General features: G+C 44.1%; 1 protein-coding gene across 13 annotated transcripts in view; it reads right to left on the bottom strand.

Annotated features, from left to right (window-relative positions):
• Positions 1–18,164, bottom strand: part of frmd4a (FERM domain containing 4A) — a 114,177-nt gene continuing 96,013 nt past the window's right edge. For 9 of the 13 annotated variants that reach the window (XM_088297505.1, XM_088297500.1, XM_088297502.1 and 6 more), the window contains 12 exons: positions 14,210–14,285; positions 11,929–12,071; positions 11,669–11,810; positions 9,763–9,896; positions 9,559–9,681; positions 7,506–7,737; positions 6,610–6,904; positions 6,370–6,528; positions 5,930–6,268; positions 4,941–5,521; positions 4,604–4,706; positions 1–3,271 (listed from right to left, as the gene is read on the bottom strand). In XM_088297505.1, the coding sequence (XP_088153631.1) occupies positions 3,169–3,271; positions 4,604–4,706; positions 4,941–5,521; positions 5,930–6,268; positions 6,370–6,528; positions 6,610–6,904; positions 7,506–7,737; positions 9,559–9,681; positions 9,763–9,896; positions 11,669–11,810; positions 11,929–12,071; positions 14,210–14,285 (2,430 nt within the window). In that variant the 3' untranslated portion in view covers positions 1–3,168. Of the gene's footprint in view, positions 3,272–4,323; positions 4,396–4,603; positions 4,707–4,940; positions 5,522–5,929; positions 6,269–6,369; positions 6,529–6,609; positions 6,905–7,505; positions 7,738–9,558; positions 9,682–9,762; positions 9,897–11,668; positions 11,811–11,928; positions 12,072–14,208; positions 14,286–18,164 lie in introns of all 13 variants that reach the window. The other 4 variants (XM_088297494.1, XM_088297496.1, XM_088297507.1 and 1 more) reach the window with 3 other exon arrangements.

Here is an 18,164-nt window from a genome sequence, read left to right as displayed (position 1 = left end):
CCACACTTGTTTTCCTACAGCACATTAAATGTAATCATGTTAACAGTTACATGCTCTACTTGTTTGCCGTGTGTTAAAAATCAACTCGTATTGGACTGACTGCACGGGGGAAACGGTATCATGTTAACTTGTGTAGCACCAGGGTAGAAAATAGCAACAACAACACAACAACAACAGTGAGGGGAACATTGTTGAAAAGCGTGAGTATTAAAAAAAAAAATCCCAAGACAACAATGTCAAGCCTCTTTTAAGAGCATTAAAAAAACATGAGTTGAACTTCTCTTGGCATGGGTTGACACACGATTTGCGGGATGAGAAGGTTGCACTGAATCTCATTTCCACAAAGGTCATTAAGGGCGGTCCTTGGTCTTCGTAAGGGATGGTGAGGTGGGGACGTTGACAAATATTTTGAAGTTGGGAACCTATTGGTAGCACGTGGATGTTGGCGTGGGACTGAAATTGATACTTGACATGACAAAAATGATGTAGTTGGTCAGCTGTTGTGCAAAAATGTAACGCGAATGCGGCTGTCCTGCAAGCTGTGCTTTTCTAACCCTGTCCTGTTGTGACGTACGGGATGCATCCTTCAATTAGGCGGGGTATACACATACTGATAATCTGACCAAATGGGAGCATTTTCCGTCAGTCAATCAGTCAAGGCCCGATTATCAGATGTCTCTCAATGATTATCCTCAGGTGTCAGGTGTGTAAAAACAGGTACACACATACCAACACTCAGACCAAATTGAGTATTTCTTTCTCCTTTACGATCAAAGTCGACAAAGGTCTGATTATCAGATGTCTCCAAACGATTATCACGACCGATAATCCTGTAGTGCAGGCTGTGTAAAGCGAGATACACATTCTGACAATATAGCCAAATTGAACATTTCCCCTCTCTTCTGTTTAGTCAGTAAAGTTTTGATTATCAGAAGACTCACAACGATTATCCCGACCGATTATCCCATGGTGTGAAGTGTATTACGCAGGGTACACACCTCGCAATAATGAAACCAGATTTGAGTATTTTTTTTTTCTCCTTTGCAATCAAAGTCAGCAAAGGTCCGATACTTGGAACGATTATCCTGAACCGTCGTGATAGGCGTTTAATGCAGAATGCAAACATAGCGATAATTGGGTGCAATTTGTGCCCCCCAACCCCAGCGTTCCATTCAAAGTCAAAAGTCTGGTTGTCAGATGTTTCAAAAAGATTATCCTGAGTGATAACCTGTATTGACATGTTAAGAAAGTATCAATCGGACCAAATTTGCGCATTTTACCTGTTTAGATCAATTTCAGGAAAAAGTGAAATTATCCTGTGTCTAAAAGATTATCCTGAGAGATTATCCTGTGATGTGGAGTATGTTAAGACTTTTTTCTTTTTCCCTGATCAGGCCAGAAAACCATCAAAGCCAACTACTGCAAATGTTAAAGACTTACAATGGTAAGTTCGGACCAAATTTGAGCCCCCCCACCCAAGCTACTAAGATTGCAGTTTGTTCGTCTTTGTATTTTCAGGCTGCCTCTCATAGGTCAATCTTGGTACTGCAGAAAATATGGTTCGACGGATCATACTGTCTTTGACATTTGGAGTGCACCCCACACATGTCCTCGTCATGTGTGCGCTCGCTCTGTCACATGTGAAAAATGGGTTAAGTTGTTAAAAATGAGTGTGTGTGTATGTGTTTGTATACCCCACTTTATGGCTTCTCTTTAGTCTTGACGACAGGTCTGTGAGTGGAGGCGGCATTGTGCTTTTTGAATTTGGCTAATCTACTTGGCTGCAATTTTCAAGGCCTCTAGCGCCCACTTTAGGGTTGGCACCCCAAAAAAACTAAAAATAGTAGCACCCATGAATACGCGTGTTCTGACCCTCACTATGTGTGTGTGTGTGCAGGCACTATATGGACACAAGTGTTGGGACACACCTCTGAGGGGTTAAAGGTCATTCTTAATGAAGTAAGTAGTAGTCTGTTAGTAAGTGGTGGTTCACGGAGATGATTTTGCGGTCATTTCACAATATCGCAAAGGGTAACGACCTTGTGACAGACCTTGTGACTATTGCAATTGGAATAAAAGGGTTTCATTGAATCTTTGTGGGACTTCCAGGACTTGTAATGGCCTGGTGTCCCAATACTTTTGTTCACATGTCATGTGAGAAACAGCAAGAGCAGCCTGGCACTACAAATTTCCAAACTGAAGAATTTCCAACAAAGTGGCGAGGGTCGCAATGGAGTGGAACATTCATGGGAAATTTCTGGGACGATAAAATTCCATGGGAATTAACTGAGAATTGGCAAAGGTGTCATATTAAAAGATGAATAGAAACATTTTTGTTTTACTGCGAGCGCGCAGCCATGCAAAATATCGAAGGTGGCTCTCCTTGCCCACATGCGAGGGCATGACACTTTGCAGTACTGTTTTTCTCCACTTTTTTTTTCACTTCAGCTAAGAGGCAATGGATCCAACATTTATTTGTAACTCCAATAATTTTGGCCCAAAAAAATAAAATTAATAAAAAAAAAATAAATAAATAAAATATATATATATATGTTCATTCCCGTTAATTCCCATGGAAAGTTTCCTGCAATTTTGCAGAGTGACGGACAGGAAAAGATGGGAGTGAGGTTGCTTGAGTGAGCTCTGAAACCACGCCAACAGCGCCAAATTTGCAAATGCTCGGCACATGACACAGTCGGCGGTCTTTCTTCCAAGCACAAATCCAACAATGTTTGTTATTGCTGTAGTCCGGATCGTGTTCTACTCTCTGTGACTCACGGCCAGTCCATCCAGCCTGTAGGTTAAGGAATTTTTGTCATAAATCTTTGCAAGATTTTTTTTCTTCACAAGAAAATTCATCTTCTCTATGTTTGCTAATAAATATGCAAGGGAAAAATGAAAAAAGGAACGTGAATACTGAAACCCAACACATTTGGGTTTTTAGGTTTGGTGGCTCAAAACCAGCAGGAATCCTCTGGATTGGGGGGGACAACTTTGAAACACACAAGACTGCGCTGTCTCTCGCTTTCTTTGACATCCACTGGGCCCCGAAGCTCTCGTCCCGAGTGAGGGGAGGGTGAGTTGAGGTTTGGAGGGCGGGCCACGTATGGCTGTTGTGAGGTGGGGGGGATGCGTTGAAAGTGGGGAGGAGGCCTTTCCGGGAAGGTCTCAGACCAGGGTTCCAGGTTTGGCCTTGTCGCGTCTGTGCCACTGCATGTCCGCCAGCTCGGAACAGGAAGGGCCGCCCAGGAAGCAGCCGTCACCGAACGACCTGGCAAAAGGAGGACATTGGGATCAGAAAGACAACTAAACAACTTGCAGCCACTCCTCCTGAAGTCCAACTCCACTGGAGCTTTGTGTACCTGCCGAGGCCTCAGTTCAGCCACGTCAGAATGTACTTAGCTTTTTCTTTAGCTATATTTGCGAGCCGTTTAAACTTTGTTCTCGGCTGTCACGGCATTCGCGTTTCAGGCCACCATGGACAAAAAGCAGCGGGAAGTGATGAGCAAATGTGAATGCGGAATTTTTGACAAGTATACTGGAATCGTTTCTTAAACATTATAGGTGCAAAAATCAACTATGAATTGAAATCTAATATATCATCAAATTAATCAACAACTATTTTAATATTTGATTAATTGTCATCCATCTTTACCTGAAAATTGTCTAAATCCTCAGAACATGATACTCTCAACAGTAAATAATCTCCATTTTGTATAGTCCTGCATGGAAGCAGGACTAAATCTTTGAGTTTGATCAAAAAAGGACATTTGCAAACTGCTTTTTCATTGGAAATCAATAATAAACATTTTGCCCATTTTAGATATTCTAACAGTAAATTGATTAAAACTAAGCAATTATGGTACCCGTTCGGTCCCAGCATGAAATACGGGGCCCATCACCATGCATTCTGCAATGGTTGGACATGGTATATATTTTCAGTGGCCACGGCAGCCCCGTTTGCCCCCTATGTAGCTTGAATACGGAGACAAATAATATCTAAAAGAAGTCCGCAAGGGGATTTAGGGCAAATGGGGCTGCCATGGCAACTAGGGACAAAACGTGACATAAAAGGCCGTTTTGATCAAATAAACACTGCTTGGGGCCCTAAATAAGAACAGAAAGTTATGGAAGTACATGTGATGTGACGTAACAAGGGCTATCGTCTCCACATTTTTGTTAGTGAGCCACAATAAAGCGTGAGAAATTTCAGAGGTGATTAGACAAAGAGTACAGGTTGTAGCGAGAAAGAGAACAGCGCGACCACCACCACAAAGAATGCATAGCTCATGGAGGTGGTCTGTCCAGGACTAGGGACGGTACCTCTAGACACCAGAGCCGGGCCGAAGAGGAGACTGACAGACGTCCTCAGTGGGAGAGCTGTCTGCTGTGCCTCTAAAGCAGGAGACAGCACACACACACACACACACACACACACACGAGGGAAGGTGTGTTAGTGTAGAACAGAGAGAACCTCGTTGAGGAGGAAAGTTAGGCTGCAAAGCGGGCAAACGGTGAAGCCAAGCCAAGCAGAGATGCAAGATGAAGGAGTGGTGGCGTGAAACATGCCGAGCGGGCGCCGAGCGGGCGCCGAGAGACTTACCCGCTCTGCCAGTTGAGGATGTGTTGTGGACTGCAGGGTGGCGTGGGCGTGGCTGCCTGTTCACTGGAGGGCGTCATACTTCTCTGGCTGTGGGGGGACGCGACTACGGGGTGGGGGAAAGGGACACTTGGTTAGGAACACCAGTAAGCCAATCATCATCATGTTTTTGAATAAGATGATGGAAATCAAAAAAGTTTTTTTCAATTCAATTAATCGAAAATAATTGCCCGATTAATCAATTAATAATCGTTCTTATGCTAGCGCTATACAACAAGGGTGTCAGGTGCCATCTGAATTTGTGTGAGGCCATTCACACCAAAGTTATAGTTTGGAGTACCTGGCGAACACTTGGCGAGCGTTCCCACCCGGCTGCCTCGCCCGTGTCCCAGCGTGCCTTGCTGTGACCCTGTTTCAGAGGAGGTGGATCCCGAGTGGGAGTGACTCCTCTCCTTCAGGCTCCCGGATGACCTCTGGTACCAGCAGCGCAGCTCTTCCGAAACGGCCGCCCTCCCACCACCTCCGCCGCTCCCCTCGCGCCCCAGCGATGGAGTCCGTACAATCTGCGAGCGGGATGGCGTCAGTCGGCCGCTGCCCTCGCCGCCCTCCTCCCCTCCCCAGGCCTCCTTGTACAGTCCCCCGGCCGTGTAGGAGCTGGATGTCTTGAACTGGGCCTTGACGCTATAGTGGCCCTCCTGGTCGCTCTCCAGGCTGCGCACCACCACCGGGTTGGGGCTGCCCTCCACGTACAGCGGGTACTCTTTGATGCGGTACTGGGAGGACGGCTGGCTCTGGCTGTGGAGGTAGACACCGTGATGTCCTCCGCCGATGCCGCCTGCGCCCGAACCACCGACCGAGCCGTTCTTAGCAGCCAGGTTTGGCATCGAGCCCGAGTTGGATGAGCCCAGGTGACCGGCGGACCTGGAGGGAACCCGTGGATCAATCAGAAAGAAGGGAGGTGCAACAAAAAGAACTTTCACCACATAGAGAAAGCCATTTGAGCATTTATTCCGTGTTCTTGTTATCCACTTTAAGGTCTAGTAAGCTGTTTGCCTTCACCAGTAAGGTAGTTTTGCCCTGCCGTAGCCAATTTGCAATGGTTCACTACCCACCAGTGATGCGATTTGGAGGTTACTTTACTTATTCATAAAATCTTACATGGGTGAGCATCTTCCTATTTTGCTGACTTAGTCGCGCCTCATGATTCTTATGGAGACCTTGCCATATGCTGGTCTTTTGTTGACTCCAATGGCTAAAATCTGGATTTTGGCCTGTTTTATTGCCACTTCTCCGCTCTCTTTCTCCCTTCTTTGCCTTTCGCGGACTTACCTGTGTCTCTGCCGCTGTCGCTGCCTGGCTTTCGAAGGTGAGTCCTCCCCGAGGGTTGAATAGTTGGGGTTGCTACCAGGTGCCAATGGCCCGCCGGCCGGGTAGAAGTGCTCCGAGCTACTCTGGCTAGTGCAGGAGGAGCAGTCGTCCAATGGGTCAGAGCCATTGGAGCTCCGCGTCGGGCCCAGGAAAAAGTCCGGACTTCCCAACGTGCCCAGGGCGTGTGGGTGCGCATCTGGGTCGGAAGTCAGAAGCTTGCCCTGGGACTCCAGGCTGGAGCTACGGTTCCTAAAGTGCTGAGCGAGACTGTGCAGACGTGTGGGACTGATGTCCACTGACCTGTGGGGCACGCAAACGACACTTTGGAGTTGATATTTGGGGTTTGTATACATTTCAACGGAGATATGTTCTTAATCGAGGTAAATTTGTAAAGGACGGACCTGGTGGAATGTACGTAGTGTGGGGTCCGGGTCCTCAGGTCCGGTGTGGACGGCATGCTGGACTGAGAGTTCCACTGAGGGAGGCTCCTGATGGGGCTGCTTTGCAGAGAGTTGCTACCGCCTGCTTCTGTGCTGCCAGAGCTTGGGAATCTTCTGTGACTGAAGAGGAAAAAGAATCGTTTGAATGAATTGCACACAAAATACATCCACGGGGGTGATCGGGTGTCTCATGGTACCTACCTGGAGTGAGACGAGCGCTTCTTGACTTTTTCATAGGGCTCGTCAAGCGATGACTCGCTCCACATTTTGGGCTTGATGGGAGATTTGTCGTAGTCGGCGCGGCCGAAGTGAAGATGCCGCAGCCCGTCCAGGGACTGCGGCGGCGGGGGACGACCGTGAGACGGGGGGCGCGGGGGGAGGCCCTTATGAGGCGACGCCATGGGTGAGAAGTTGGGGGTGCCGGTCACTTGGGGGTCGTCATCGTCCAGGACCAAAGCGTCAGACAGCGAACTGTCTTCGGAGCCGATGTTTGCCTCTACGGGACCGAAAAACACAAGGTGGTCGCTTTATGACCAAATTTGCCCGTAAATCAGAATATGACGTTAACCTACGCTGATGCAGTAGTAAAATTTTTGACCGATTTACCACACTTTTTTTCTCATGTTATTTACATTTTTTTGTCCCGTATGTTTTTGTCAGATTTTTTTACTTATTTTTATTCAAGGTTTGCTCAATTGTCACCTCTAGAACTATTTTTCATTTTATTTTTTTTAAGGTTTTTTGGTCATATTGTTCCCTAATTTTTATTAAAGCTCTGTCACATTTTTTTGTTTGTTTTTTGTTATTTTTTGTTTTACGAGGATTCTCACTGACATTTTCAGGACTTTTCCATCTGCTACAGTACAAGACGTGCTATCATAACATAAACTAATAAATTCCACCCCCAAGCTTTGCAAAAGTATTGTTTTCTACAACTGTACTTTATATTTTGTAAATTCCACCGGATTGCTTCAATCTTACCAAATACCTTAACAAATTGGCAAAAACAGTTTCTTTCAAAGTATACGCAGTATTTTCAATAGACCATATTTATCACTTTTTGACTTTTTTTGGGTCATGTCAGAGAGTGCTGTTACCTTCAATTATAAGCGAAGCCCTCTGCGTGGGCTTCTTTCCAGAGCGAATCCGATATTCATTGATGGAGTTCTCAATCTCCTGTAGTTTCTTGAGCGCGTTGAGATAAGACGTCTTCCTCTGCTTCTTCAGCTTCTTGCTGCTCACGTGCGGGTCGCTGGCCAGGCGCCGGGCAGCCTCGGTAATCTGCGACTGAATGGCAAACTCTCGCTCCAGCCGCTCCAGTTCCTCTTCCTGAGACGAGCACATGTCAGGATATGACGCCAACAACGTGGGCAACGCCAGTGAGCTAAATTAAGTTACTCGTAATCCAAAAGCAACTACAGGCTTATTTTGCAGACGCTGTAATTCTCCCATACGCTATGCATGTGTAGGTTGCCAGAGAAAGCACAGTACAGAAATCATTTATCTCGGTTGCAGCAGATTTTCTCACCGCTGAATTCTCTCTATAGAAACACTCAAGGTTCCAATAATAACAGGATGGTGTCCGTAACAAGGCTGTCTTTCTCCACACTTCTGCCGGGATTTGTCAAGCAGGGATCACCAAGTCAAACAACTCAATCCTAATTTCTATTAAATTTAGTCTCAAGGGTACTGTGTTGCAACAAAGTGTCATGAAATGAAATAAATGAAATATTCTGATATACGTCTAAAAAAAAGTTTGAAAAAAATTTATTTTACATTTAACATTTTTTTCAACAATTGGTTAATTCATATGATTTCACTTTTTGAACTCAACAACTGAAATAAGAGAACTTTTCTATGATATTCTAATTCTGTGAAATTCACCTGTGTATATATTGTGGATGCTGTGCATAAACAATGAACGCCTGTGTGTTCCTATTATTGGGAGATTTTCACTTGGGTCAACATCATAGCGGACTGAGGAATCTCCACTACTAACGCACACAGCGAGAGCCGGTTTGTGAGTGCGAATGAGTGGCCGATGTTGACCAGACAGGTTTGTGATCATTAAAAAAAAACAAAAAAACCTGGAAACTTTTCAAAGCCAATAACTTGCGCCATTAAAAAAAATAAACCCACGCACATTCTGTTCACCGACAGGCGTGTGACCACAAGATCGTCTTGGGAAGGGAATTCTTTTGAGAAGTACTGAAGCTTTGGGATATTTTATATAAAATTAAGACAGATGTGTCACAGGTACATGATATTTTGGGCTATGGTGGATTTCACATAACGTAACTTTCAAATGAAAATAAAAAAATTCAACAAAGTCGAATAAAACTTTCTAAGGTGCTAAGAAGAACTTGTGTTCAGCCAACATCGAGATATTGTTGCTGTATTTTGTGACCAATCTGGCAAACAATAATGGCATCAATGGCAACTGTGGGGGAAGGTTAATTGTGGTTTGTGCTCATCATGTCAGCACACTTTAAAAATATAGAAAAAAAAAATAGACGCTCGAGATAGGATGATGTTTTTTTTTGTTTTCAGGGCGGATACTGATTATTGGTATACAAACTAGCCAATAAGTGATTTTTGGAGCTGATATTCACTTGCAGTAAAAGGGAAAAATATAGGTGTCAAAAAGGTGATAGTCTGTCTAAATGCTATTTAAGCAGATTTAATTCAAGGGGCCACGCCAACGCTTCTCAACTCCCTGCTGATAGCCTTACCACCTGGTTGTTAAAATTCCTTTACAAAATGTGGCCCCTTGAGTCTAAACACGGTATTCTGATTACTATTGCAGTCGTGGAATAAGAATTGAGCAGATAAAGGTACCCATTTAATGGAGCACCGACGATCGTAAAAAGTGCTCTCAGGCTAGCATTGTGAATGTCATGTGACCAAACCCAGAAAACAGGTGAGTTGTGATGTTCGCAATGCGAGCCCAGGGCCACTTCAGTTTCAGAAAAAAAATCTTACACAATAGAAAAAAAAAAAACAAGACTTGAACTGGTGTGCAATTTTCAATTTAATGTGCGCTTATGTGCAACTCTGAATATTATTAAAAAAATATTTTAACAAACGCTTGTCATAGATTTGAGGAGTTTTAAATAGTGAAAAACTTTCGCAATTATGAAAATCATTTACCTCCCCCTTAGGAAGAATCTTCTGCTCATCCAGTTTGAAGGCAGTACCGATTTTTCGCCTCACGGTCGGAGCTTCTTCGCCTGGATCTAGAGGGTATTCCTTCGGAAGTTTCCCTGTCAGCTCCTGCAAATTAAAAGTAAAATGAGGCTACAGATGAAGATTTCGGAGCAAAGAGATTTTTTTTTCTCCAAAGTCTTGGCATACAGCCTCTCTGATGCAGATGTTCTTGAGCTCCTCAAGCCTCTGCCTCAGCGTTTCCTCCAGTGCTTCCTGGCGGGCCCTCAGCGCAGCCAACATGTCCTTCTTGGCTGTTTGGGAGCTGTCTGATTCCTGAGAGCCTGCAAAACAATCCGAGCGGTTAAGTGTCAGGAGAGTGCTGGTATGCTGCTGTTTGCACTTGTGGGGTCTCGGCTGCCCGGGAGAAAGAAGGAGAGATTGTCCATGCACCTGCGCAAGCCTGCCAGGATGTTTACAGGGAAGTGAGTGGAACATTTCGATAAGGAAACTGTTTGTTTCAAGGAAAAAGGGGGGCAAGTTTAGAGGACAAAGTCGGTGACGCACAATCTCTTGGGGCGGGGGTGGGCCTGAGATGGTGCCAGTCTTGTTTGTAACACGCCTTTGAGTTTAAGACACACACACACACACTGATGCCCGCTCCTTGGGGAAAGACAGAAAGAAGGTAAAACTCACCCGCTGAGAAAGCTGTGGGCAAAAAAAACAAAACAAAAAAACAAAAAAAACAAAAACACACACATTGCTTTAATTCACACACTGCCTTCGAAAGACACAACGTGTAGCAACAGTGCTTCTCATGGTAGACTGGCCGATTATAAAGAGAACAGTGTCTGTTGTTGGCATGGCAACCATGGATCACCTAGTTTGGTCTGTACTTTTATGAAAACAATGGAGAGCTGAGCTAATGCTTAGTTTAACCAAGAGTGAGAAAAAGCTGGTCGAGCCAAGGAGGTGCCGGTCAGTAAAGAAATGGGGGCACTAAGACAGATATAACGCTCCGGCAAGATGGCCTTTAATCAGCAGTGCATTGTGAACAAGATGACAGGAGAACGTGTAAAACAGCTCAGCCAATCTGTTCAAAAACGAGTTGGATATGAAATTCAAGAGGAAGAGCTTGGAGACAGACTCTCTGTCTCATGATAATTATCGCGTCACGCAACACACAACTTGTTCAGCACATGTCCGCATTGTTTGAAAATGCCATTGAAAAGCTGACGTTTGACCCGATGAACTTCGCATTCCCATAAACACTAAATTTAGAGGCCGGGTGACTCTGGAGGACAAGTGTGCGGCAAAGGGCGAAGGAGGGTACATACACAAAGGCACGGGAAGTGATTCGTATGTGGCAGGGGTGGGCAAAGTATGGCTCGCAGGCTAAAATACCGCCCACTAAACATTTACAGTATTAAGTTATTAGTTACTCCAAGGGGGCCGTTGGGTCTGAATCTAAAACCATATCAAAGTGTAATCACAAAGTGTAGGTATAGCTATGAATCGACGGAGCCATTTACACAGCACTGTGACCTTTGCGCTTCGCAGAGAAAAGAAAAGATAAAAACTCAACAAAGTGACGCATAAAGCCTGAAACATGAGTACACTGCTGCTTCTTGCACCTCCATAATTTTGTGCGTTTTCTTAAACAAGACTAATCATGTCAAAGATTTAAGTGAGACAGGAAACGATCCTCTCTAATTAACTTTTTCGAAAAGTCACCATTTGAGGGATTTGAGGGATTTTTCCACAGCTCGGTTGCAGGCTTACGTATGCGCTCAGAGGCTAGTCCATAGAGGCAACCAGCCCGTGGCTCCGTAGGACAGGAGTGAGAGAGTGTGCGTGTGCGCGTGTGTGTGTGTGAATATGAAGTGCACAATGGATGGCCTCTCTATGAGGGGGGCAGCTGTTTCTGTACATCCAGCTGTCAACCAACGCCCTGCTTGAATGCCAACACTCAAGAATGCTCTTGGCTATCAATCTTTCATTTTTACACCCCCTGCCCGGCCCTGAAACATACACATACACGCACAAGCGCGGGACACACACACACACACACACACACACACGCACACCCCTACATATACAGTATGTATGTACTAACCTGATGAGAGCAGGCTTCCACTGCTCCCACTAATAATCTTGCCTTTGCTGCCCATGTTGGCCAGTTTGGACGTTTTCAACGTTCCGGTTTCGGTGAGGTCGATGGCAATCTCGCTCAGACTGCGAGCAGCGTGGATCTTCGACTGGACAAACACAGACACGTGCGGGAAGCGAGAGGACGTTATCATCAAGAGTTGGCAGAATTTCAACCATCATGGTTGATTGTGTCTGTGTCTGTCGGGCGAGGAGAAAATTGCTGACCTTGCTCTGCTTGCGGTCCAGATAGAATTGGTGTTGGCTTATGGCCATGGCCCAGATGGACTTGATGAGGGCCGGACAGGCGTACCAGGTGTGCACGGCGATGCCACTGTGGCCGAACGTCCTGCGTGTCACCGACGCCCTACAGTAGAAGCGGACACAAGGCCTCTTTATATGCACTGAATGCAAAAAAATGACTATATTGAACCACGGTTCATCGTAGATATGTTCCAAATGCAGCCGGAATTGTGACAGTCTGCAAAATAGAGACCATATAAACAGAAAAACGAAATAATTTTTTTTTTTATAAAATAATAATAACATTTTGACGCAAATGTTACATATTTAAACTTATTAAAAGACACTTTTTAACACTTTGGAAATGTTTTTGAAGACACACAAGAAATTAAACAACATGTATGGAAAATACTGTCCGTATTGTTGGATCTGTGTTAGTTGTGCCTTTAAGAGGCGGAGCTAGGTGGTGATGTTGATAATTTTGTGATAGAAAGTGGGGTGAGCTGTGACTTCCAGCAGCACCTGTGCGGTTTTACACGAGGAATGAAAACTGAAAAAAAAAAAAAAAAACATCAAATATTATAACTAATTACCCTGGTTGATTTGAATGGAATCGTTTGGAATAATATTAAGATTGAACGTTACAGTGGCTTACAAGAATATAAAATAACCTTTTTTGTCTTATTTTTGATGCACATATAGTCCAATAAAGCGCAGTATGTAAATCTTGGTCATGATGGTGGTACTTGTTGTAAACATTTTGACAAGTAGATACATTCCACAAAAAGATCTGTGATGTAAGAGAACTGTCCTAGAACAGGCATGCCCGGTATGACTATTAGAGTGCCACTTTCCCGGCATTAAAAGGCTTCTCCAGGCTTTGTGAGAAGAAGAGGCACGTATTAGCCACACACGAAGCTGGCGTGTTTGCTCATCCTTATTTAAACACACACTCACGGCCAACTCACCCTAATGACAGCTCCTCTCAAAGAAAACAGCGCTGCTCGTCGTTTCACCCTTTGCATGACTGTTTCCCCCCCCACACAACACCGCACATATGGAGCCATGTTAAATAAATACAGGCCGGGTCACTTTGGCAACATGGCAGCCCGCTCACACAGATGTTAAGTCCTTCGTGGGGTTCCCTTGTCAAGACTTTGGTGTGCTGTAAGATATTTTATTGTATTCTTTTTTTAAGGGGTACCTTTCGTACATTATATTAGCAAAATAATTACAACATGGTAGAACGTGCACAAAAAGAGGGTTTATTCAAGTACATAACTGTCATTACTGATTATATACGTACAGTATATTTTTCATTGAGTAGCCATGAAGGAAGGTTTTGCCCAGTTTGGCTCTGAATAAAACATTTTTACACTGCTGTAATGATGAACAAATCTGTCTAGATGGTGGTGTTGCATCATTTTGGATTTGAGTCGATGTAGATTGGGAGGGAAATCTTGTCTCCAAGGAGAGAAATACCTCATAGATAAACAAAGTAAATATATGTATGATATAAATGGAGTATGTGTCGTGGTGGGTCGTAGGAATTGTGTGTTGTAATTATGAGAAAAGATGACTCGGCGAGTGAATTGCGACCGCCATGTAAAAAAGCCACTGACATTAATTTTGAGCAATCCCGTGAGTCAGCAATGCTCTTAGCGGCAAGTTTGATTGTTGTACAGAAAAATACTTTCTCAGGTTGTTTTTTTGTTGATGTAACACTAGATACCAAAAAAACCCAGTACCAAAATCACTGTTCTGTTTTGTTTTCTCCGCCTTTTGGTCAGAAACCGTTGTTTTTGGCGGCCTCTGTCAAAGTGCTCGAAAACAAATAGTGATATACGGGACACTGCTTTGAAAACAGCTGGAAGTGAAAAAGTTAAACATTAAACGTATCACATTTTGGCCATTCATATGTGAGCAACACTTCAATCTTTTACGCCAAAGTGCCGCTTATTAAACGGCATTAAGTTGCATGCTTCTGTATAGACTCATGCACGCACTATTGTTCCAGTCTTTACAGTGTGTGTGTAGTAAGGATAAGGTAGAGAAACATGACATGCGCAAAAAGAATAAATCGAATCACAATAATAAATCGAGTTGAATTCAACAGAAGCAATACTAAACGAATTAGATGGGTTCTTCAATCATAATGAACCAATAAATAGGTTCTAAATTCCAGTCAAATGTCTATCTTGACCGGACAGGCACACAATGAAATTGCCTTCCCTTTCCAACGGTCGGTCTGTTGTATAGATTTACCTTCTGGGGTCATGAACTTCCACGGAGAACTTCTTCTCTCGAAAGTAGAGGTTCTCCAGCTGACGCCATTGGAACACCTGAGGTTTGAGGAGACAAAAACACGGTCCGGAAATGAGTCCACGCAACTTTGAAAGGAATCCTTTTCTCTGGAAGCACCACAAAGATGAGAAAAAAAAAAAAGAAAAGCTTACAGCGTTTGATTATCACGCGAAGCCGAAAAACGTATTCCTCAACGTGTGGGCTGTTACATCCTCCGCGACTTGCTTTACCATTTGTAGGCGTGTGCGTGAGTGAAAGTGTGTAAAGTTTCCTCTTCTCCTGTAACTTGACTTGGAGGGAGGGAAGTGGGGGGGGGGGGGGGGGGGGGGGGCTTTTAGGGCTCCTGACCCCTCCTCCCTCCCACAGGGACTAGGCTTCCTGCTCTGCGGTCGGGGAGGAGAGTGTGTGTGTGAGTAAAAAGGGTCCAGAGGAGGAGTGATGAAGCGTTCCGTGACCCCCCCCCCCCTCCACCTCTCACCCCCTTCCTCTCTACAATTGAAGTGCCCTTGCTTTGTTTGATCAGAGCTCAGTGCACACATAAACACACACTGTCTGAGTCTGGTTCTCGTTAGGGGGAAGAGAGTGAGAGCGAGCCGAGATGGCCGAGTTGCCCCGATGCGAGCGAATGCACAGCCAACAAAATATTTTGGAAGACAGAGAGGAGAAAAACATAGAAATAGAATGCAAACAAAGTATAAGACTGTGCGAGGACCAGGCAGGAAAAGACGGGAGACCCAAGTCGGTTCAGGAGTTTTAACAGCCTGGGAAAACAATGGTGAGACGGATGGAGTGTGAGCAAACGGACGGAACAACGAGACAAGAATGACATAAACATAGTCTCGTGTACGTATGTGGTTTATGCCAGTAGATGTCTTGGATCGGGATTAAGGCTGAAGCCTTGCATCTCTAAAGACACTCTGCTTTTCAGGAAAATAAAAGAAGTCATCTGTCTCGCGGTTTTGCGCTTTTTAATTTTAATTAAGCTGTCACTGATTAGAATGGGGGCGGCACTGGTCAGCACATCTGCCTCACAGTTCAGAGGTGCAGGGTTCGGTTCCTGTGTGCGTTTCCTCCGGGTACCCCGGTTTCCTGCCACATTCCAAAAACATGCTTGGTAGGTTGATTGGACACTCTGAATTGCCGCTTGTGTGTTTGTGAGTGTGGATAGTTGTTCGTCTTTGTGTGCCCTGCGATTGGCTGGCGACCAGTCCAGGGGGTACCCTGCCTACTGCCTGAAGGAAGCTGGGATAGACTCCAGCACGCTCGCGACCCTCGTGAGGAGAAGCGGCTCAAATAGTGGATGGGTGTATGATTAGAATTAATTTATAAAACCTAGTGACTGCGGTAACGTCATCTTTTTCAAAGGGCTTAGAGCCATGAGTGATACAACAACAAAAAACAAAAACATGAATCTTGAGGTGGCATAATGTGGCGAGGCTCTCGCAGAGTCAAGGAGAGGTGCAATGTTCTGACATGGCTTTAGACCAAACTTTTTGATTGGCGGGCCACAATGGGTTCTAAAATTTGACAGAGAGGCCGGACCAGGAGCAGATGGATGGAGTGTTTTGTTCACCTCATCGGAGAAAAAAAATACATTTAATTTTAAATGAAGGTGAACAAAAGCATGACAACAATATATATGTCTTTGAAAAACCACAGTATTTAGAAAATAAAACATTAACAAGGTTTATTCATTTAATTTTTTGCAAGTTTGGCGGGCCGGATTAAAACGTTTAACGGGCCGCATGTGGCCCCCGGGCCGTAGTTTACCCACGCCTCCTTTAGACAATTGAAGTGTTCAAAGAGAGTTAACAGATTTTAATATAAATTATTTTGTTGATAATTTGTAAAAACAACAGATTGTGTATTTTAACTGAAGTTTTTTGTGAGTCCTCTCTGTGACAAGTGCTGAATATATCTTATTTACTCACAAACGTTTAACAAAAACAACAACTGTTACCATTTTGGTCTTGATAATCGTGACATGAAAGACTGCTAAAGGTTCATAGCGTTTCACCGAAAACCTTGGAGAAGGAACGTGTGCTCTCTTATCAGACTTCTTGCTCAATGGAGTGTGAAGCGCTAATGTAGCATGGTGCTAAATATAGCAGGTAGGGCCAGATAGTGAAGGACTGTATGCGTTGGCCAGAAAAATGGCGATAAGAGACATTTGTAATTGTGTTCAGACACGACATGTTTGCACTTCCATGCTGACATATGCCTTATTTTTTTAGAAGGAAAAAAAAAAAAAAAGAAGTCTGGCAAAGCCAGGGTAGTCACACACATGTATGCTATAAATCCTAAATCCGAGACACGGAAATACACACATCACTGCACAAACATTCACATGCAGATGCCGAGCTGGTAGATATACTTGAACTATCGGGTGCTCGTATCCTGAATATGCCACATAATAAAGGTCAGATCTGATAAAGAGTGAAGGTCTTTCTTTGGTGCACTGGAGAAGAATAGTTTTTAAATAGCCTTGGCTGGGGTATGGTTCTTTGCTACAGCTGGACTGCAATGCTACGCCCATGTGGGTGGGGTTCTGGTGTATCCAGCCGTCGTCAAGGCAAAGCCCATACACTCTCTTTCCTGTTGTTTGCATGGGATCGTGCCATTTTGGAGGGATGACATATCTGGAAAAAAATAATGAGAACCGGCTGGATGTCTGGATGCGCCTCGATCCAGCGAGTGGGTGGGTGGGTACGCTCAAAAATGAAATCAGTCACTTGACTCGAAAGAAAAGTGTGTGTAATGATGTAGTAGAACCTCCCATGCTGTGAGCTTCAGGTGCATGTGTGCGCGTGTCGGGGTGGGCGCGTGTGTGTGTGTGTGTGTGGTCTTGTGGTAAGGTGAGGTACTTTCACGTCTCCAAACAACAACAGGGTTGTACAGTATCCATAAAAAGTCATATAAAAGCTGCGAGCAGCCTATTACACGGTACAGTCACTTAGTAGCTTACCGATGATCGTTTCACACGGTAATTATTTTAACTGTGGGAAAAAAAAAGGAAAGTCACTCCAAAATAGCTCACAATTAAGTGATGTGTGTTTTGCTTAAATGAATCAGCTTTTCAGTGGCAAGCAAGCGACGACAGCGTGAGTCAGTGATTACTGGAGCTGCGACGCTTGACTGAGAATTTGTTCTTCCCCTCTTTTAGTGAAGCGTGTATCTTTCCTGCGAAAGAAACATCCTGTTTTCATCAATGGAAATTGTGTTCGATGGAATTTAGACAAGTCGAGAGATGTTACATGAATGTAGACAATACATTGTATCGTTAAAGCAAAGCATGTCGCTACCATATTTTTGTTTATGTGAAATAAAAAAACAAAAACAAAAAAAAAAACACCAAATTGCTTTTCGTCATAAGGAAGGTAGTGGAAAAAAAGTGATTTTCAGTAGTTTGACAAAAGTAACTCAATTTCATGGTTGAGGTCAGCTCAAGTTCAGACAGCTCCATTGGTGGCTTTAGATTTGAGTGACCCAACTTATAAGTTTTTTGGGGGACTTGCACAAGACACTAAAATACAGCCCGAAGTGTTACCCCCACTGATTTAGCTGATATACGTTTCTGAAAGTTAATGTCAATGTCAGCTTTTATAACAATTGCATGACTGTGTTAAAGACACTTAAAACATTGCCTCTACATCTTAAAACGATGACGGACTAACCCTTGAACTGATCCATTTAATTTGCATTGCTTCTTAAGGGAAGCTAACTGTTGTTTTGAAAGTAGATGTGTTTCATTGACTCAGAGAGGCTGTTGCTATGGTGATGCAAATGCTTCATAAGTCAGTTGTGTCGGAATGTTTAATATGGTTTGACATTTTACGAAGAAAATGCGCCAAACGCCAATCATTCATTCTGTCCAGAAGTAATAAGCGATATGGTGAAAGCCAAATAACAATGTAACG

Source organism: Idiotropiscis lumnitzeri, chromosome 6 (genome assembly GCF_059441095.1).
Source record: "Idiotropiscis lumnitzeri isolate Australia: NSW breed Sydney's pygmy pipehorse chromosome 6, RoL_Ilum_1.0, whole genome shotgun sequence".
NCBI lineage: Eukaryota > Metazoa > Chordata > Actinopteri > Syngnathiformes > Syngnathidae > Idiotropiscis > Idiotropiscis lumnitzeri.
Note: the sequence above shows the minus strand (reverse complement) of the source record. Positions and strands in the feature narration are given on the sequence as shown.